The 21,916-nt window shown below is 41.0% G+C and overlaps 3 protein-coding genes across 6 annotated transcripts in view; 1 reads left to right on the top strand and 2 right to left on the bottom strand.

Annotated features, from left to right (window-relative positions):
• The first annotated feature begins 27 nt into the window (after positions 1-27).
• LOC121613574 (prosaposin) lies at positions 28-9,547 on the top strand. 2 transcript variants are annotated; one of them, XM_041947034.1, is made up of 15 exons: positions 28-180; positions 3,758-3,891; positions 4,062-4,136; positions 4,237-4,362; positions 5,083-5,301; positions 5,407-5,550; positions 5,671-5,727; positions 6,113-6,118; positions 6,554-6,724; positions 6,837-6,929; positions 7,013-7,196; positions 7,487-7,650; positions 7,733-7,813; positions 8,076-8,183; positions 8,775-9,547. In XM_041947034.1, the coding sequence occupies exons 1-15, from the start codon at positions 147-149 to the stop codon at positions 8,808-8,810; spliced, it is 1,632 nt and encodes a 543-aa protein (XP_041802968.1). In that variant the 5' UTR covers positions 28-146; the 3' UTR covers positions 8,811-9,547. The 2 variants fall into 2 exon arrangements, with proteins under 2 accessions (XP_041802968.1, XP_041802969.1); XM_041947035.1 differs by lacking the exon at positions 6,113-6,118.
• Positions 9,548-9,788: 241 nt separating this feature from the next.
• Positions 9,789-15,946, bottom strand: slc29a3 (solute carrier family 29 member 3). Of its 2 annotated transcripts, none has more exons than XM_041947037.1 (7): positions 15,737-15,946; positions 14,754-14,862; positions 14,235-14,663; positions 13,426-13,508; positions 12,696-12,922; positions 11,785-11,947; positions 9,789-11,370 (listed from the first exon to the last, which is right to left on the bottom strand). In XM_041947037.1, exons 3-7 carry the CDS (start codon positions 14,556-14,558, stop codon positions 10,740-10,742), a joined length of 1,428 nt encoding a protein of 475 aa, XP_041802971.1. In that variant the 5' UTR covers positions 14,559-14,663; positions 14,754-14,862; positions 15,737-15,946; the 3' UTR covers positions 9,789-10,739. The 2 variants fall into 2 exon arrangements, with proteins under 2 accessions (XP_041802971.1, XP_041802972.1); XM_041947038.1 differs by having other exon boundaries at positions 14,817-14,862.
• Positions 15,947-19,073: 3,127 nt separating this feature from the next.
• Positions 19,074-21,916, bottom strand: part of unc5b (unc-5 netrin receptor B) — a 46,765-nt gene continuing 43,922 nt past the window's right edge. For both annotated transcript variants that reach the window (XM_041947553.1, XM_041947555.1), the window contains one exon: positions 19,074-21,870. In XM_041947553.1, coding sequence (XP_041803487.1) covers positions 21,705-21,870 — 166 coding nt within the window. In that variant the 3' untranslated portion in view covers positions 19,074-21,704. The remainder of the gene's footprint in view (positions 21,871-21,916) is intronic.

Here is a 21,916-nt window from a genome sequence, read left to right as displayed (position 1 = left end):
ACATGTCTTGATGAGCAGTCAGCTGACAGTGAGACACCATAAAGGCATCAACAAGGCTCGCCGCCTGCATTGCAGTGCTCACCGTTCTCCAGTCAACTTCACCCTCCACTGAAGAACAAACCGACAAGCCGGGAAACAGCGGAGTCATGCTGCTTCTAGCCCTACTTTTCGTGTCTTCAGGTAATGTCAACTCGCAAGGGAAGAGCAAATGGTGTTTTGCAAATCGGCGGTGATATGATTCAGATAGTTGTGAATTCACACAGTAAAGGATAGCTGGCTGTGTAACTAAGTGCGTTTCAACATGAAAATACGGAAGCGTTTCAAGTAGCGTTAGCTTTGGTAAGAAATCGGCCAGCGTTAAATTTAACCACAAACGCTGGTGTATACTAGCTGTTATTCATATTGTTTATAGATAAGTAAAGAAGTTGTGTTACGTGAATCTTGACCGTTTGCCTTTCAGGGTGAAAGGCTTTATTGTTGGCCCTCTCGCCTGTGTTAGTAACGGCTCGGCTAACATTAGCCTGCTAGCTAATGCTACTTGGCTAGCTAAATATTCCGACAACGTTTGCCTCCAATTGAAAATTTTAATTGCATTAACTTAGTATTTGTTCTTGTAGATTTGTATGAACGGATATAGGAAGCTAGGTACCTGAGCACCTAGCTAACTAACACTTAAAAGTCCGTATAGGCTTGCTTGATCATCAAAACAAATCTCTCAGATCCGCCCTGTGTTACCTGCTTTAACCACCTAATCTATGTTACTGTCAGTGGTGCTGTGTTAACCGCTGGTTTCGTTTTACGAGGAAGTTCAGAAAAGATCTACTAAACCAGCCAGATTCATTTCAGCTTTTAGGTACAATGTCAGTTGTTCTCGGTTGTTGTTGATTTGCGTAATGATGCCTGTATTTGTCTTCATGCGCACTTATGCCGTTATTAGCCTAGCTAGCTTATCTATATGTTCAGGCAAAAGTGGGTCAGTGAAATCAACAGAAGTTATCGACATGAAGTAATGCAGACAACAGGCTAGTTATTCGATTACATATTACTGGCTTGGCCTTCATTTTTTTTTTTAACTTATCAGAGCATAAGCTGTGGTTTATTGCAGTCTACTGACTATTCTTTTCTTCAAGTTACGGTATGTGTGCTTTGTGTATTTAGTGCTTATCTTCAGTTTGACTTCTGGTTAAAAATGTTTTTATGTAATGTTATCTTTATACTTTCACATTCTTGCATGTGCTTGCTGCAGTCCTTTCTAAATGGTGCATGTCATAAGCTTAGGGCTCAATCATGTTGTTCAACAAGTCTAATGTATACTCTCTTTCTGCTAATCTTTGCCTGTTGAGTTAAACTGATGTGTAGCTACTCTGAAATTGTTTCATAGGTCACTTGTTGTTGTTTTACAATGCTATCTGAATCCTATTTACAGCCCTTTGGCTGCAGCGTGTCATGTGATGCTGATTCACTCACATTATCATGAGTTTTCTGTTTCAGAATCCGTCACAGAAAGTGAGTCAAATATAGGCCTATAGATGTTACAGCCTTTTTTTTGCTGACTTCTCGAAGTAAAAATAAACTTGTATTCTTTAACAGATGCCTAGTTTTTCTTTTGGAGTTGGTTACAGAAAGCCAATAGAAATATACAGCAGATGCTGCTGTGTACTGCCTTGTTAGCTGTAAAAGGTTTACTGCAGTGCTAGAATCTTGTGCAGGGATGTCCTCCTCATTGGTACAGTGTGTCTCCTTGAGAACAGCTTGTTATTTTGTCTGACAGCTCATGTGACTCAAGTAGAGGGTGGGCATACCCTGCCTGCACTGTAGCACTGTTGGTAAGAATGATAAGCAGTATGAGTCTCACTCTCATGTAACTGGGTGATATGAATATCAGTGCAGCCTGACCCTCAGTGCCAATCCTTAGCCATTATTACCAGAGGCTACTCGCTGGACTCGGATGACTTGTGCATACTGATCAGTTTATATTCTGTGCACACTTGTTTAAGCTTGCTTTTATTTCTTATTAAAGACTATGTTTATCACATCTTTTTATTTTTTCCCCATAAGCAGTCTATAAGGGAGTGGTCATGAAAGCAGTGCTACAAACTTTTAGGTTCTCTCCCACGTCACTTCTTTCGCTTCAGTAAAATGGAGAACTGTTAACAATAATCTCATTTTTGCATTTACCCAGAAGATGATATTTTTATCATACATAACCACTAACACCAATGTCTGCTTCTGTGATGCATGTGTAGATAATAAATTCCCCCTGGGGTGTTTCCTCATGGTCTGTTGCTTTCTGATTTGCCTGGTTTTGGGTCGTGTGTTGTGGCTAATCATGCCAAAGAGGCAATTTGAGCTACTAGGATTTGGTGTGCTTTCCTTTGGTGCAGTTACAAAACGGTGAAGAGTTTTTATCTACCCACAATGCTCAGTGTTTGACCTATTTGTAGCTTCCTCAAAGACAGAACTCAGTTGTCTTTGGTTGGTTTAGGGAGAGTGGAGTTCATTTAACCACAGAACAACACTGACAAGTGTGTTTCTTATTGAAATGTGAAAATGAACCTTTCCTCAGCTGGAAAGACAGCTGAAACCCAAGTATGCTGAGTCAGTTGCAATATATTTGAGACCATGCCGAATTAGACTTGATGGCTCAGAGGTAAAAAAAACAAAACAAAACAAAACAAAAAAGTTTAAATAGAAAAAGAAAAGGAAAAAAATAAAGCAACGTCGTGAAAATTCAGCTGACATTGTTTCGTTTGACCTTTTGCCATCCTTTTCAGCAGAGATTTTTTTTTAAGACAAATGCAGAACAAAGAGTGGTCATAGTTGAAAGTAAGATTTTATCAACTTCTGCTGTCTCAATGTTTTGCGGAAGTGTCAGTCTGGAATTTCCCCATTTGGTCGTCACTGACATCAGGTTTGAAAAAGCATAGCATCTACTCTAAATTCATCTTGACTAACCAGAAATTTATCCTGATAAAATGCTACTTGCTCTGTGCTTATACAATCTGGATTTCAAAGAAAAACTGGGACGCTGTGTAAAATATAAATAAAAACATTGCAATCATTCTCTCAAGAACTGCCTACTGACAGTGGTTTTACAAAGTGTTTCAGAGCCCATGTAGTAACATCCTTTATACAATCATGTGTTTCATAGAGTGGTGAGCCTTACTCCATCCTTGCTTGCGATGATGCCCCTTCCACACCCAGTCATGATACTACCACCTGTTACCAATGAACCCATTTACCTGTGAAATGATCCATACAGGTGTTTTTGGAGCGTTCCACAACTTTCCCAGTCTTTTGTTGCTCCCGTCTCAACTAGTTTGAAATGTGTTGCTGCATCAAATTTAGAATAAGCAGATATTTACAAAAATCTATGTAGCTGATGAGGTAAAACTTAAAAGATGTCTTTGTACATTTCAATTGAGTATATCTCAAAAAGGATAAACAAATGATCATGTTCTGCTTTATCTACGTTTTACCCAGTGTCCCAACTTTTTAGGAATCATGGTTGCAGATAATCTACAATTTGGATGACTTTATAAAATCTCAAGCAAAAAGATGCGATAAGAAAGGAAAAAAACTAAACATTTACTCTGGAGAATGACAGACCATTTCTGCTTTTACTGTATTTTCCTCTTGTTGCAGTAATAATATATCCAGGGATGTGGTTGTCATGTGATGGCCTTCTGATCTCTTTAGCAAAGGTCTCTACAAAATATGAAAGTTGATAATTGAAATTTGACTGTCTACTTTGCAGCTGTAGCGACCCCTCTGCTCGGCACTGAACAGTGTGCTCGTGGACCCCCCTACTGGTGTCAGAATGTGAAGACTGCATCTCTGTGTGGCGCTGTGACTCACTGCCAGCAGAACGTGTGGAACAAGCCCCAGATGGTGAGACATGGCATTTTAGTGTCATTCCTATCCTTTTGCTTGCTATGAAAATGGTATTGAAATGTATAATTAACAGAAGGCACATGCTTCTTGCACTCCCCTCGTGTTCTGGTCATCCAGTACACTCAGTAAGTGGAGTTCATAAACACACCCTAATTGTCTGGTTTCAGAAATCAGTGCCATGTGACTTGTGTAAAGAGGTACTGATGGTGGTGGAACAGATCCTGAAGGACAATGCCACTGAGGTAAGATGGAAAAAAAACCCTGAATGTTCAGATATCCTTTGATAAAGCAAATATAAGAAGAATTTGGAAGACTGATACCTGTTTATTTCTGTGATTGCAGGCTGAAGTCCTTGGGTACCTGGAGAAGGCCTGCCAGCTCATCCCTGATCAAGGTTTGACTGCAGAGTGCAAAGAGATGGTGGATAGCTACTACCCCATCCTCATGGGAATTATTACTGGAGAACTGGTGAGCGCAGTCAACCTGCTGGTGGTGACTTTTGGCTTGTTTTCAGTTTAAACATAGATGAAAAACCTGTGGTGGAAAGTCCAAGGCGATAGTAGTTAACCAAAATATCAGTCCAGGCGCACTACAAATTTCTTTTGAATGGTGCCATGGTGAATGCTTTCAAATAAGATGAAAACAAGTTTTGACAAAGATCTTATTGAAAGTTAATGGACTTTGGTTTGTCTATTTGTTTATCGTTCAGCTTCATCTGAGCCTCTTTAGTAAATGGTTCATCTGCCCCTCTGTTTCAAAAAAAGGCAAAAGAAGTGGCTGTGAGCAAAGTGCACGGAGATGAATAAGGGCTATTGATGGGGAAGCCAGTCCAAGTCTAACGGGAACAGAGTAGTCGTTGTGCAATACTGAACCTCATGACTTGGACCATTTGCTGTAGTTTTCTTTGTTTCTACTCTCACCTGCTACAGCCACTTTGGAAACAAAAGATAGTTGTTTACATAATGTACTAAAACAAAAAACGTGACTTTTCCATACATCTTGTTTAAGCTTAATTTCTTCTTAAATGCATTTGACTGTGTGGGTCATCCAGAATTAAAAGCAAGAAGTAATTTATTTACTTAAGGTTACAGCTAACATGTATACAAGACTTTTTAAATACAGCACTATAATGTGACTATAAAAATGTGCCAGTTATTGAAGTAATTGTAAGTTGCATGTTCATTTTAGGAGGATCCCGGTGTGGTGTGTGCAGCAATGGGGCTGTGTCAGTGTCAGCAGGCAGCCCTGGCCAAGGCTCACGCCAAGGAGCAGCTCATGTCGAATGAAATCCCTCCGATTGACCTTTCCCAGGGAGTGGCGGCTCCCTTCCTCCTCAATGTGCCTGAGCTCCTCTATCCTCAGGAGAGTGCCAAACAGGAGCCCCCCAAACCAGAGACCCCAAAGAAGGTACACTGTTTGACTTCCATCTGCACCCACACTAACAGCAATATGCTCCTCACCTGTTGTTGATGTATATTGTCTTCATTTGTCCCTGCATTACCTTTCCCATAGGAAAATGATGACGTGTGTCAGGACTGCATCAAGTTCCTGACTGATGCCCAAGCCGAAGCAAAGGCCAACTCCTCATTTGTCGACTCTCTCATTCAGAATATTGAGAACCAGTGTGACCTACTGGGTCCAAGCTTGTCTGCAATGGTGAGAACCACACAAGGAGTTTTGATTGAATACATATTTTTTGTACTGTAGTTTTGATTAAATACCCCATTCCCCCAAGCGAAACTACTGCTGTATATTAATTGTTTTCCTTCATTGTAGTGCAAGGAATATGTCAGCCAGTATGGAGTCCTCGTTATTATGCAGCTCATGTCCATGGTGAGTGTAACCCTCCCGCTTCACGTGCTTCACTTATTTCTAAAAAGTTCAGTGAAACCTTTTTTACGTTTGCATCTTTAAGCCACATTATAACATGAATGGTCATTAATATTACTCAAATATTCAATAATGAGTTTAATGAACATCAAAACTAATAAGTCTGTGGTAATTTGTGCGCTTTGGTGCTGCTGAGCCCATATCCAGTCTTGCAGCACCACCTAGCCTGCTGACTCCAATTGATTCATATCTTTGAATCCCTTTCTGTCCTTGTAATTTTTTTTTCTCACTTTTTGCTGTGTTTTTCGCCTGTTTTATGTTTCTCCCCTCCATTCACGTTGTCTTGCTCTGTTTTCTCCTGCTCTGGGTTTTGTGTGCTGCTCCCCAGGAACAGGTAGGTCTTTCTGTGTTCAGCCTGTAGCCCCACTTAACCCTTAGCTCTCGCTTCTTGTGCTGTCCACCCCTAGCGCTACTCACCTGCCACTGTAGAGACTCATGTAAATGATAATCTAATTAAAAGTGAAACTACTTTGCTAAACCTGAACACTCTTGCTTGTCTGGCTAATGACTTGACATTCACATGCCTGTTGAAATACTACAGCGAAACAAAAGGCCACATTAAGATTTTTTTTTTGTCTCTTTTTGTTTTTTTTTTAAGTTTAGTTTAGTTTTTCTCAAATAGAAACGTGTGCATATTGCATGGGTGGAAATGCTGTGGAATGGTATCCAGATTAGAAACACATGGTTTATGCTAAAAGCATGCAATGTGGAAAGTTTTGTAGACTTTTTGGCTGTGTGTCCTAATGTAATTGTCTGTTTCTGTCCTCAGCAACCCAAGGATATTTGTGTCCATGCTGGCTTCTGCACTGCTATGAAGAAGTCCACTCCCATGCTGAAGCTGCTGCCTGCTGTCAAGACCGTTCCTGCTGTCAAGACCGTACCTGCAGCCAAGACTGTATCTGCTGCCAGTCTTTTCCCTGCCACCAAGGTGGAGTCTAAGGTAAGTCATGGGCACCATACTGCTGACTCTCATCAGTACTAGATAATGATAAAAATCATTTTTATAGCACAGTATTGTAAATGCACATGAGATTTGCCTCTTTGTGTTCCAGAAAATGGTGCGTGTGCGTGATTCCCCACTGTGTGCCATCTGTGAGTTCGTGATGAAAGAGTTGGAGGCTAGGTTGGAGGATCAGGCAACAGAGGTGAGATGCGTGCTACTAGTAGCATACAATATCGCCATAAAATAGTTAAAGGTGCCAAGCTGATCCATTTGTCTTTGTCTCAGGAGGAGGTAATTCAAGCTGTGGAGAAGGTGTGTACATATCTGCCCGCCTCTCTGAGTGGCCAGTGTAAAGATCTGATCGAAACCTACGGCCAGGCCATCATTGAGCTGCTGTTGCAGCAGGCTGACCCCAAGACTGTCTGCACAGTGTTGGCACTCTGCAAAGAAGCCAGGCGCGCATATGTCCGTAAGTTCTCACTTGCAGAAGTGCCCCAGATGAACAGGGTAGCTTTGCTGACAGCAGAGATGCTTCAGAGATGTGTGCAAAAGTCATATATCGAGGCGTTACATTTTTGCAGTTTATTTGCAGTTTTATTTTTTCAAATAATATTGGAATCGAAACTGGGAATCGATATACAGAATTGATAAAATCAGAATACCCAACCCTGCTGTGTCATCTGTTATTATTTACCTGTGAAGCTGAAGGTGTATGTCCACATATGGGTAACAGTGATTTCTTTTCCATTTTTGTTGCAGCTGCACTTGACCATGCTCGCTTTAAGGTTGGTGGCTACTGCGAGGTGTGCAAGATGGCCATTACTTATGTCGATGAGATCCTGGAGAAGAATGCTACAGAGACAGAGATTGAGGAAGCTGTGAGGAAAGTATGCAGCTTCCTGCCTGACTCTCTCCAGGCCGAGGTGAGGAGTCGCCTTTTCTTACCGTGTGTAACTTTGACCCATCCTCAGCCTTATGTTAACCCGTGCTTGTCTGTGTCAACAGTGTGACCAGCTGGTTGAACAGTATGAGCCGTTGCTTGTCCAGCTGCTGCTCCAGATGCTCGACCCTGACTTTGTGTGCATGGTAAACAAGATTAATTCAGAGCTAAATAACAAGACAAGTAATGTGAACACTTTATCTAACTTACCTGTCTTACCAGGAAATGATAACTCACTTCATCAAGAACCTTTTTTACATTCCTGACATTACAGCTCATGTCAGTGGACATTTTTTTCCCCCAATAAATTGTTGATGATCAGTAAATGTGATGTGGCTTGTTCTAAAGTCCTGCAGTCCAGTTTAGCATCTGAGCTCTGTGTGTGTGTGTGTGTGTGTGTCTGAACAGAAAGTGGGAGCCTGTCCTGAGGCTGAGCGCAAGCTGCTGGGAACAGAGCAGTGCAGCTGGGGACCTGCATTCTGGTGCAAGAACATGGAGACAGCAACTATGTGCAGTGTGAGTACTTGCGTCATATTATTTAACACCATAACTCAGGAACAGAAGGAGAGATTGTGACTGTATGCCACAGTTGGCCAGATGCTGAAATGGTGACACTAATCTTGAGTGTCCACCTTGAAACTGTGCTGACTGTATAATCTGCATGTGAAGCATGCACATTCTACAACTAATAGCTTCTTTGCAGCAACACCCATGTTTAAAGCATTGTAGTCACCACTAGCTCATTGGTTTTGCCCATATTGAGTTTCAGGTGATTGTTGTTGCACCATGTTATAAAGCTCTCTCAGTCCTCGGTAAAAATAGTCTCGAAGTGAAGACAGCATGTTTCTCACTTCAAAGTCTTCACTATATCTACATTTCGACAGACATGGATATAGACTGTAACTTTACTTACCTTTTTTCAGCTTCAGAAAGGAGGCATGCCTGAGAATCTATAGGTTGGGCTGTGACTGAAGTGACTAATGCTGACCAACACTCTTTTAGCTGATTGCATATCACAACTGATTCGTTAACTGATTGCGTAAACTTTTTTTCCACACAAGTTTGCTTTGAGAGGCTTACCTAACCACTTACTTCTGTCTTTTTTAGGCTGTGGCTCACTGCAAGGACCATGTGTGGGTATAGAAGAAGAGGAACACAAACTGAACTGTAGGGAATTAAAAGAAAAATACTGTAGTGCTGCTTCCCACTTTTAATTTTTGTCATTTCTTTTTTTTAATGGATTTACATAACTGCAATTTCTGTTTAAAATCATTTGATATTTTGGGTGATGTCGTGGTGGAAAGGGACTGGACTTTTTTTTTTTTTTTTCTCGGGGGACATAGGGGAGGAGTGATAATGTGGAAGGTGGCCTGCAGCTTGGACTGTTACTGCTTTGCTGAGCAGAAGTCCCAAAGCTTCACTGTGGAGCTTATCAGCTTTGCATCATTTGGGTTTTACTTGCTTATATTGCTTGCTGGGTGCGGCGTGTTAGAACACGTTCAAGTTCTACATTGTTGTATAAATTTGACACAGCGCCAAATGGCTGCTGTTCTGAGTGGTCTTCAGTACCCCCACCCCCAGCTATAGAACAGATGGCTCAGTGTGTGAAGAATGACTGGCTTTACTTTTAGCAGTATGATCCTTAAAGCAAAATTTATATTTTGTAGAAAATGTTTTGTGTTCTTGTTTTAAGGAGCTGATATGGAGGTAATTATTCTGAGTGCACCTCCCACTCATCTCCTAGCGTTTGCACTCTTCCTACTGTTTGTAAATCACTGTTTCTAACATATAGAAAGCATCACAAATTTGTCTGCTTCCAACCCTGAGACAACTGTCAGTTGATCTGTAAATTTTTAACAATTAAAATGATCCCAATCCACTGTTCAGTTTTTTTTTCTTTTGCTGTCAACTGACTTCGGCCCAGTATTCTTATCAAGCAGGTCATATAAACCAAACTAGTTCCTTGTTTGACAGGTTAATCATCTCTGCAGTCAAAAGTAGGTAATTCATGAACTCAATACTGAGCTTAACCTTTGCTATTCAGTGCTTTTATAACAACTGTTATCCTAATCTCCAGATTGCATAAATTACTACCATTTTTTTCCCACATGACTGCCCACAATAAATCTCTAGAATAATTTCTCCAAGGCATTTGCTTTAATCCATTTTGCTACAAGAGAATAATCAATTTATGGAGAAATAAAAAGTTACCTCAGATTTTAATGTACTATATTACTGCTTTTAGACATTTGTGTAATGTAGAAGTAAAGGAATGCTACTTAACTACTAGTTAGAAAGATGGTATACAAAAAATCAAAATATTGAAAATGCAGACAAAGGCTTATAGGTTTGAAGTTTTTTCTTATAAACATCAAATATTTACAACGACACAATGGCTACTTTTTATCGCTTCTAATGGACTGCAGCTCAAATTCACATTTGAAAATGACAAATTAAGGAGTTGTTACTGGAAATGTTCAGTTTATAAAGTCTGCTCAAGCTTGGGTAAAAAGTTTCTCAACCACATGTTCAACAATTAGCAATGTTTTTCAGGCTGTATGCCTCAATCAGCTGTGGTGCTTCTTTGCCATCTGTATGGTTAAAGTTGAACTAAAATAACATTCAACACCCTTGACATAATATATTGTATACTACAATTATTCATCCCATAAACCACAGAAATTTGTGCAAAATGTGTTTTCATGTAAAAAAAAAAAAAAAAATTAAAGCTTTGTTAAATCAAGTGTCCCCTTTGGACTGCACCGATTGCTAATGTTGCACTAAGAGCCATTTCCTGACCTCTAATATGTAGAAACCATTTCATGGCAGACAGCCCTGAGGCTCACAACATAAGCCCACATCAGTGTAAACATTACACATTAATGTAAGGTATGAAAGAGTTAAGACTTTATGGTTAAGAGCAGCATTTTTCCCTCACGGCAGATTAATGGATATTTTGATGCACTTTGTATTACAGTGCTTTGAGGTTCTGGTATTCATTATTGTCCAGCTGTCTACTGTACAGCTGGACTGCGCCACTTTAAATGACTAGGTTACTGCATAAGAGGCTCCTTAGATGCAGTGCACGATCAGCACGGAGAAGGCAGATCCAACAGCCAGTCCCAGAGTGAGGAAGAAGGACATGACCACTCCTGTGGCCTCTGCCAGCTCCCGAGGTACCACCTTAGGACCATATATCATTGGCAGAGTGCCTAGGTAGCCATTAGAGAGGCCTAGCAGGCAGTTAAAGACCACAGGGTACACATCGTGGGTGAAAAGCACTGTGTGGATGTGGTTTCTCGGCTGGTAGTTACACAACATGAAAAGTGGCACTATGACAGAGCGGCACAGCACCAGCAGAGGCAAGACCCGGCTAGTGGGACCGGGAACCTGCAGCCAGGCTGTGGCCTGCCTCCCGCAGAAGTCTGCTATGTTATACAGGAGGAAAGCGGTGAGGGGCACAAAGTAAGTGGTGGTCCATGGGCTGCTGCTGTCTTTGTTGACAGACAGGATGCCTGAGGATACTGCAGGGAACACCATGATAGAGATGCAGAAGACATAGAAGACACTCAGGCCGAGCACCCACGTCTTCTTGAGGATAGGCCGCAGTGGCGGGATGGAGGCTGTGCTCCCTGTGCCTGCTGCTGCTCCCCCCTCACTCATCACTCCTGGACTTGCACATGTTGCTGCTAGCATGTAGTGTCTAGAGAGAAGCAGAACGCACTTTCAAATAATGTTTTTAATTTCACCAGTCCAACTGTGTTAAATGCATGTGAAGACTAAAATAATGATTTTTAATTCTATGTGCTGCTACTGACCTGAATCAAACAGTGGCTGGGAATTTAAAATGCAAAAACAAACGTACTGGAACAGGTAATTGTAGAATCTTTATTCCAATTGTTCTGAAATAATTTGCTGTTGGCACCATCTGGTGGCAGATAACAGTGCACACTGCTCAAATCTGTACCCTGCAATATCCTGATTCATGACAAGGTACGTCTTACAGGACACATGATGATGTTATCATCACCTACATTTATAAATGAAAACACAGGTTTGATAGGTGGTGTATGAATACGTATGGGAAGCAGAATATATATATATGGCTGCTACTGACCGTGAATATGGCAGCTTGGGCAGCAGCAGATACATGACGATGCAGAGCAGGATGAAGAAGTCGGCTGTCAGGAAGTAGGCCAGAGCGCTGTCTGTCACATCCTTCGCCAATGCAAGGTCAGCTATTGATGCTACTGCACTCAACGTGCCTCCCATGGCCTGGCCTGAGACAAATAAATAATAATTACCTCTATACTGTACAATAAATATAACTATGCATACATCTTTTTTGCCCTTTATGCAGAGCACAGTAGAAAACTGATGGGAAACAAAGGTAAGAGGAAGACAACATAAACTTTCCCAAGACTTGACCCAGGAATGTTACTATTACACAGTGTCCTAAACTCCCGCTAAGTCTTGTAGGTTACAACTATAGAAGGCAATGAAGTGAACTTATATTTAAGTCATTAAGAGCATTGAGTATTTTGAGCAACATCAGTGTTTATTCATTCATATGGAAATATATGCCACAAGATCCTCCAAAATTAGGTCCACCATCTGTTCTATAGGGGGAAGCTAAGTTCCCAAGAAAAAGATGTATTCATGATGTGTTCACTAGAGTGCGCCCACACACACACACACACACACACACACACACACACACACACACACACACACACACACACACACACACAGACAGACAGACAGACAGACAGACAGACAGACAGACAGACAGACAGACAAAGACGGATGTCATCATGACAATAGTTTGTCCCACACACTATGTACAGTGGCGGCAAAACATAAATAGTGAAGATAACAAGTTATTTTGTCACCAACCCTTAATGTAGCTGCACACTGCACAGATTTCAAGACAGCGGAAAAAAGGTATTTGTATGATGGTACTGTATAAGTGTTACAAAGACCACATTATAAACAGGGTGACACTCCTGACATAAATGAGGACTGTACCTGATATAAGGGCCTGAGAAATCCTCATGGGGAAATGGCCACTGATCCCGAACACGCTGCCAGACAAGAGGTTGGAGGCTCCGCTGACGACAGCCACGCTGGCCAACGTGCCAATAAAGAACTCCACCCTGCAGCCTGACACGTCCACCTTCACCAGCACTGTGGTCCCCACAAATACCAACAGGATGACAAAAAGAGACGACAGGATCCGCACCTTTGGAGACAACCTACAGACAATGCAGACGTACTGGGATCAGGTGGGAGTTAATCCATCACACAAAATTAAGCTGTGCTGTTGGAACGAGTCAGAAACTGTTGTCTGTGTGACAGTACGTTATTAATTATCCACACAAATGGCAAATATAAAATGCATTCTGTTGCAGAGATGCTGTTAAAAACAACAAAACATCCCCTTTGATCCATGTTGCCTTAGTCAAGCACTGACTGACCAAATACACCGAGCATTTCAGGTCACAGGGTAAAGTATTATTATTATTACTGTTATCTAGAAAGCCTGTGATAAGACAAACAGGCCACTGGAAACTCCAAACATCCAGAGACAAAACAACAAGCAAATTGTACTAAAGACACTTTGTAATGTAAGTACATTATGGTGAGCAGCATGAGAGACAAAGACAAAAATCTGAAAGGAATTTCCTGTGTGTGCATGTGTGTGTGTGTGTGTGCGCGCGCATGTGTGTGTGTGTGTGTGTGTGTTTGAGGAATCAACCTGTTTACTAGGAGATAGTTCAGTATCAGACACAGTACAGAGGGCACTGTGGAGGAAATGGCCAGATAACTTTCAAAGTAGTCCTGTGAAGTTGCAGAAAAGACAAAACATTTAAATTAAAATTTGCTTGAATATAAGAAGACACATTCACACAGTGTCTCAAACAAAATAAGAGGAAGTGAAAGGGGAGAAATACAAAAATCAAACAGATTCTTTCTTTCTTTTCTATGGATTATAAATAAAAATCGAATCAAGAATGAATCTTAGAATAGCAGAAATCTAAAGAATTCATCCACACTGTTTCATTGCATTATCAGCTGTGTGACTAAAATACCAGCCTGGCATTAAATGTAGTGTTCATACAAACACAGGCCTATTTTGACTAAACTGCTGCAAAAAGACATTGTTCGGTGGTTGCTCAACCATCACAACACAGTGCATGCTACTATGAATTTATATTTGATAGGCGTGAGTACAGATAGAGGCAGAACAGCTGACCATAACTTAGAAACCAAAGAATTAATTATTCAGATGTGAAGGAACATCGCTCTGGTCTATTCTGGTTCTTGCAAATATTTTGGAAGCGTATCTACTTGACCAGCCTGACTCTAACTCCCTCCACCTTCAACTGAATCACCCTCAACAAGCCTTTCGGCATGTCTAATTGTAAATTAGTGTTGCAAGGGATCGCTGTCAGATGTGAAAGGACACTCAGTCCTCACAGTAACACAACAAGCATGCAGAATGACACAAATGTGCACACGCACAATAAACATAGAGCAGTTGCATTCAGTATCCCTCTCACTCACACTGAGGTCTGAACGTTGCTCCCCACCGCTACCGCCATGAGTGTTGTTACTCAGTTTGTAGTGCCAGTAGTGTTTGGCTGTTATGAAGAAATTCCAGGGCAGCAGGGAGCCGATGCCCATCAGAAAGAAGATGAGGTACACCAAGCAGTAAGAGTCCTCTGGACTGTAGTGAACAGCCAGAGGCACCGAGGACTGTTTGGGAAGGAGTGAAGCAGCGGGACTCTGGTCCTCAGTGTCCTCATCCTCAGATACTTGGTGGTTGTCATGAGCAGTCGGAATATAGGAGGAGTTGAGGCTGGGCTGCACCGGCTCTGCGTCGTCCATTTTCACAAACAGAATACAGGATGCTCACAAAGTGAAGACGAGAGAAAAGAAAGGGAAGGTCGAGTCAGCAGAAGAACAATGAGACGGGAAGTGTTGAAGAGAAAGCTGTGAAGGAGAAGGAGGAAATCATGAGAAAGTCACTGCAAAATAAAAATGCTTTTCAATAAGAGGGGTTTGGGTGATGCTTATGTTTACTTGTGTTTGTCCAGAAAGGAAAAAACAGACTGTGTTTGTTGCGAAGCCAGAGTATGGAGAGACCTCTGTGCTGTCGTTGGTAGAGGCCCGTCCAGATCCTGTGATCCTGCTGTACAAGGAGCATGAACATACAGTCATTTTCTCAGTGTAGCAGCAATATTAAGAGTGATGCTGGAATCATTAGTATTTGGCAGCAGTGTGTGGATGTGAACCCACTGCTCTCCCACAGCAGGAGTCAGTCTTTTGACTGAAGAAACTGGAAACACGGCTTGGCAACCGCCACTCACATTGGGATTCTTCTAAATGCTCGATCAGATTAAAGGCCACTTGGTATTTTCCATCCACCCCTATTCTCCTGAGGCATGTGATTGCTTGACGCTTTATACAGTCTTTCAGCAATCTCACATGAGAAAGTGTTCTGCAACTACACGCTCAAATGTAGCGAAGTGAGTGATGCACGGACGAACAGTCACGAGGGAGTTCAGAAATAGGCTCTCACGAGCAGCGCTCGCTTGCACAATATGAGGTTATTACTTAAACTATTTCGGGAGGCTAAGGGAAGACTGACATGTCCGTACAAAGCTGACCTTGCATCCTACAGCATCATGTGTGTCACTAATGAGGAACCAGTATTCACATGATGCTAACCCAGGGATAAGCAATTAACTTTAAACGCAGCCGAGTTTCAGGCGTATCTCCTGTCATTGCGGACAGCTACTTTCACCACAGTTTTTAATCACTATTCGTTGAAAAAAATATTTTGCTCATTCTGCCCTTGTCTTAATTACTACCGCCGTCAGGAGAATAGGTATAAACATTTTATTTGTTTAATGCCAACACAAACAAACCTAACAGAAACGCTACCGTCAACTGACATTAGAGGCTAGCTAAGTAGCTATGGCAACTTTGCACAAAGTAGCTAACCTAGCTAACATACTCGGCCCGTGCCAAACGTTGGGCTCGTTAAATAAAATAGGACCTACCTCAGTGTTGGAGACTCTCTGACTGTTGCGTCTGTGTTTGGTACACCGATACTAAAGTCCATTTCACAGCAAATTCATTTCAGACCAGCTGCCAAACAAGTTTTTTCCAGGCTGCGATCCCCCAGCAGCAACTACACAAATACTTCTGGCGGGGATCCTTCAGAATAAAATGGCTTTCCATGTTTTCTATGTGTTTTGCACAATAACAATGTAATGCATGCACGAAATACTTCTTCAAGTCCAGGCCCGAACAAAATGTAAGAATAGTGAAAATCAAAATGGTATTCTAATAGGAAAAAGTAATCCTACTCACACACCGGAAGTCTTAATTTGACGAAATATGCGATAACCTACTTCCTTTACGGTGCGACTTTTCTAAAATAAAAGCACCTATTTAGAAATGAAATACATTTAATTGTTACTAACTTACAATATGCCCTACTTGAAAAACAAACAAACAGAAATAACAAAAATCACAAGCTAAAAAAATAAAAACAAAACAAACAAATAGTTGCAATGTGGAAATCTACTCCAAAATGGAGATAGAAAAAAAAAGATGTACTTGCATGTCACGGCGGCCCTTCAAGAAATATATTTACCACTTTCAAATGTATATATGTAAATGATGAAACAACCTAATTGAATATCAAACAGAGCTTTCTGCTTTTTCAGAGAAAACATTGCAATAATAAATACTCTTAAAATAAAATCTATGGCATCATTGAGAGACTGTAAACCACCTACATATGTAGATATAATAAACTTTCAAATTATAAAAATCTGTACTATACACTTAAGCCCATTAAAAAAAATACAGGATATTACACTGTAATTGTTTTTGTTGAAATTTCATTGGATTTTGATCTGATATCTCTTAGTTTGGCTTCTGAAATATGTACAAATATAACTACATGAGGGAAATCTGGCAAGTATTAGTCCAAAGAAAAGCACAATATTATGTTGTCAGAGACGAATTACAAACTGAGTAATGACCTGTGCTGAATTCAATGAATGATGATAAAATTAGCGTAGTGTCAAATGTTTGATTGGCCAAAGACACAGAGCATTTCAGGTCACAGGGTTGAGTATTAGTATTACTACTCTTATCTAGAAAGCCTGTGATAAGGCAGACAGGCCACTGGAAACTCCAAACATCCAGGGACAAAACAACAAGCAAACTGTACTAAAGACACTTTGTATTGTAAGTACATTATGGTGAGCAGCATGAGAGAGTGTGTGTGTGCGTGCGAGTGTGTGTGTGCGTGTGTGTGTGTGTGTGTGTGTGTGTGTGTGTGTGTGTGTGAGGAATCAACCTGTTTACTAGGAGATAGTTCAGTATCAGACACAGTATAGAGTGCACTGTGGAGGAAATGGCCAGATAACTTTCAAAGTAGTCCTGTGAAATTGCAGAAAAGACAAAAGACTGCAAAGACTAAATAAATTGCAAATATTTTGGAAGCGCATCTACTTGACCAGCCTGACTCTAACTCCCTCCACCTTCAACTGAATCACCCTCAACAAGCCTTTTGGCATGTCTAATTGTAAATTAGTGTTGCAAGGGATCTTTGTCAGATGTGAAAGGGCACTCATTCCTCACGTCGGGATCGTCACAGTAACACAACAAGCATGCAGAATGACACAAATGTGCACACACACAATAAATATACAGCACCTGTATGTTAGAAATGTTCGAATAATTCACTAAAATATTATTTATAGCATTCCCTTGATCAGTCATCAGATATCACATGTAAATCATCACACCCTCAAGAGTCTACTTAGAGTGTATGAATACTATGTTGTTATCAACAACATTTTGTTTGTTAATAGGAAATGTATCTGCAAATTTCCCTGGTTATTGTTTTCTTCGTCAAAAGACAAAAATGAGCAGGATAATAAAAGTTGCTTAATTGTTTATTAAAACTAATACACTTGTATAACTTCCCTCATATTGTAAATGTTTTCTGTTCATTTAAAAAGATGCCAGAATCTATTTTGATTATATTGTACCATATTGTGTACTGACTTTTGTTGAAGCGTAGTAACCCATCATACTTACCAGGAGAGGGCACCATAGGACAGCTTATCCAGTGTCTTACTCTCTGGAATATGAAAAATGGAAAATAAAAATCCTCTTTACAGTCAACATGCGTCTTTCACTGGAGTGAGTCTGTGACACATGAGTCAACACCACTGGACTAAACATGCCATGAACAAATGAACCTCTATCCAAATGTGGAACCTATGCAACTCACAGCTGCTGAACTGCTGTTTGCCCCTTTCGTCAGCAAGCCTGATTGTACCCAATGTGCACAAGTAGTATCCTCCAAAATGTATTTTTTTCTTTTCCACCATGAGCCTTAAACCATTACATCCTCCTTGTGCTTATTCTGTAGATTATAATTCTAAGCACTGATTTCCATTTATGCACCATACAAATGTATGCACCTTCCTGAAAATAATTAGTGAATTCAAAAAGCACTATCTTCCTTTATACTGCAGAAGAAGAATATGGATTGTAAATGCTGTATATAATTTATGTGTAATGCATGTACTGGTATCACATGCAGTATGTTCTCAAAATAGTTTTCACGCGCTGTCAAAATAAATTTATTCTCCCTGCTGATTTATTCATTTAAGAGCAACAAAAACATCCGAATGGAGGTGAGGGGTTGGGTTAAAGCTGCAATCAGCGTCTATACTGTACGACCACTTTATGTATTATAAAAGGTTCAATTAAACCATGCACTGAAGTGTGGCATATCAGTCTTCAATTAGCAGTACATTTAATGAAACAGGTGCAGAGCGTTGCCTGCCATTAAGACCATACTGCAGTGCATACTCACCACAGATGACTCACTGGGATATTTGTTCTTGATATAAGAGCCTAATCTGACGAAACCCCACACATCCTGCTCTTGTAAAAAAAAAAACAAAAAAAAACCTGAGGTTACAACGCTTGATCTAAATGCCCAGAGTCAGTCCTTGAAGGCCACTATTATTGTCTCTAAAACCTTGTTAATTTGAAGGCCAGACAGCTTGCCAGTTAAAAGCTTTCTAAGCTAAATGGACCTAAAGGGAATTTTCCAATGAGGTGTGAGGAAAAGAGGCACAGGTTGAGTGGTTCTGCATTTTGTGTGAAAATGGGGTGTAATTGATAAAAACACAGATGCCATTTAACAGTGATTTTTGTCCTGTGAAGGAGCTCCAGAGAAGCCTGCCAATTGGACTACGAATTTTCTGCAAGGTGCTCCTACATTGTTTGGCTTCGCAATAACACGTTTTGATCCAATAACAACAAAACACACACTATTATTAAACTAAGAAATATAATTTATTGCATAAAAATTATATTTAGTTACAGGTAAGAAGGCTAGACCGTTTATTTACAATTGGTACTTTACAGAGATAAAATAATGTCACTGAATCCATTTTGTTTTTTTAAAAATGTCTGTCCTCGTGAACAAAGGCTAAATTCTTCTCTTTGATGGGAGCAAGGAGGGATCCAGTCCAGCTCCAGCAGAAATGATCCAGAGCTATGGCCAAAGATCCAACAGATACTCAAGAAATCTGGACGAATAAACACTGTAGTCTACAGCTAGCCAGTCTCTGTAACAAGATTTGAGGAAAGAAAACAGTCCTGCAGTGTTCAGGGATCCAAAGTACCGAACTGGTGATGTTCAGATATTTCCTCACGGTCAAAGACCTACAGGGCACGGGCTCATGATGTTAGTCACAACTTGTTTTGTAGCCATTGCACCACACTTTGTTTTGTTCTCCCACATGTGCTTTTTCAGTTTTGGCTCTCTTGGTCAGTGATCCGCTTCTTCTGATCCAGATGGAGAATGCCGGCACCAAAAATGCTAAACCACTCTTAAACCACTTTAGGATACAAAATCAAAACCCTGTCAATGCCCTGATCTGAAAAAATAGAGTTACTCTTCCAGGAAACAAAAGAAGTCAAAATGCTTCGCTTTTCTTTTGTACTTGCATAGCACTTACAAAGAGAAATGACAGATCTTAAGCGTGTGCATATACTGCTTGTGCACACCCACCTGCCCAAACATACCCATTCACTCAACACACACACACACACACACATGTTTTCAGTTCACTCACACAAAACAGTGACACGACTCACTGCTAAAGAGGAGGGATACTGCCTGTGTTTTGGTATTTGTGGTTTCAAAGATATGAACACTTTTTTTTTTGCTTTGAGGGAGAAAAAGACTCAATAACACACAAAACTTAAGTAATGACAACATTTCAATTCCTGTCGAACAATAACTGACAGAACAATAGTGATAATGCAAACAGCATGAGGACCCTGACCACAAAGCAGGTGGCTTAGTAAAAAGGTTGACAATGTGCTATCAAGATGAGAGTGGGGAGACATAATGATATACAGGGCAATGGATGGACAGATAGACACATAGATAAGCGGTGGACAGAGAATAGATCGAGACATAATGCAGTTAGAGTTGAGGTAAATTTGATGGTCCCTTGCTGCCTAATTATTCAAGGCGAGGCTAATCTATTGTGTTGTACTCATCTCTGAACAGTGGAAACTGCCCTTAGTCACAGCAAAGCAAAATGCCTACAGTATATTCACCTGGACATTTGACCACCTCTAATCATGTTTTACAGGTTATACTTTACATTTTGAATAGATACACAGTATTAAAAATGACAAATAAACACGGTGTTATTATTCACAACTGAGACGTCCACTGTGCACCTAACTCTCCCATTTGGCCCGCTCTACAAGAATCAAAAATAAAAGACAGCAGCTCCGCAGCCGAAACAAGCACAGCAGATAGAACAGGTTCTATATGATCGTTAACAGCACTGACAATGAAAAAAAAATACAAACAAACAAAAATCCACAAATATGGATAATAACTTAAAGAGCGTTCCCCAAAGGAAACTTTTAAGGGATGACCAGAAAGCTCTCCTGCAGTTTATTCTCAACAGGTCGGAGGAGTGTGGCGCAGCGATAGAGGAATGCGAGGAGAGATGAAAGAGAAACACCCCTGTGAGTCGGAATGATATGCCAAGGCTTTGAGGCATTTGTTGGTACAATATAAAGAGTCAGTCTGCCTAGTTATCCGCCAATTCTTAAACAAACTTCACAATTCACCCTCCTACCACAAAGAAGAGGCAGCTTTTCTTTTCAGCACAAAGCGTACACTCAAGCCCTCAAACCTTGAGGGTTCGGTCCTCACATGATTTGTCGACAGCTGAAGCAGTTAGACAAGAGATCCTAGCCTGTGTGATTCAGAGCTGGTTAATGATCAGTTTGTCCGTGTGTGTGTGCGTGCGTGTAGCAGTGTGTCTGTAGCCTGAGGAGGTTGCAGACAGGTCGGTGCTGCCTGTCATTCACTGCACACGCAGAATGGTGATGGAGAAAACAAAAGCCCCTGCCATGAGGTGAGACGGTGTTAAATCATGCACTTTCATGCTGCTGCTGAAACATGGGTAATCCCCGTGTTAGCGTCTGTGTGTGTGTGTGTGCGTGCGCGCCTTTTTGTGCTGAATACATGGGGTTTTTTTTGTTTGTTTGTCCCAAAGCTTTGTATATACAAGAATAGCATCATTTCAATCTTTGAAGACAGTCAACATCGTATATGACAGATGACTTAACACCCATTTTACGCCTTCGTACCCTCAAATTGGTTTCACATCTTGCAGATGCAACATTGCTTTGGAGGATTCAAGCTGAATCAGGTTAGCAGTTATCATGGGATGGCCCGTGTGGGAAAGGGTTATTGTGAGTATGTAGCTACGGTGGCTGAAAAGGGGCAGTGAAAAGGAGGATGAGGCAGAGGTAATATAGTACATGTGAAGGGACCAAAATGCTCTGTGGGCCTGCGATTTGTGCATATTCATAGGCAGGTATGCTTATTTTCATCACGGCGGCCGGGGGAAAAAAAGAATGTCTTGCTTGCTCTCTCCTTTCCTTGACCAATCAACAATCCCCATCTGTCGTCATGACAACTAGCACCTCACTTTTGCCCATCTCTTCCAGCGCGGTCGCCAGAGAGACCAGGTCTGCGTCAGCCTGGTGACAAGCTTCCCATAAGTCCAGCAGAACACCTGTGGGGCTGGGCTTTGTTGCAAAGTAGTTCAAGTACCTGAGGGGGAGAAAGACAGGGCAAGAGGTAAGAAGAAAAGGACGTT

The sequence above is a fragment of the Chelmon rostratus genome, chromosome 11 (genome assembly GCF_017976325.1).
Source record: "Chelmon rostratus isolate fCheRos1 chromosome 11, fCheRos1.pri, whole genome shotgun sequence".
In the NCBI taxonomy this organism is placed as follows: domain Eukaryota; kingdom Metazoa; phylum Chordata; class Actinopteri; order Chaetodontiformes; family Chaetodontidae; genus Chelmon; species Chelmon rostratus.
This window is presented reverse-complemented; position numbering and strand designations above follow the sequence as displayed.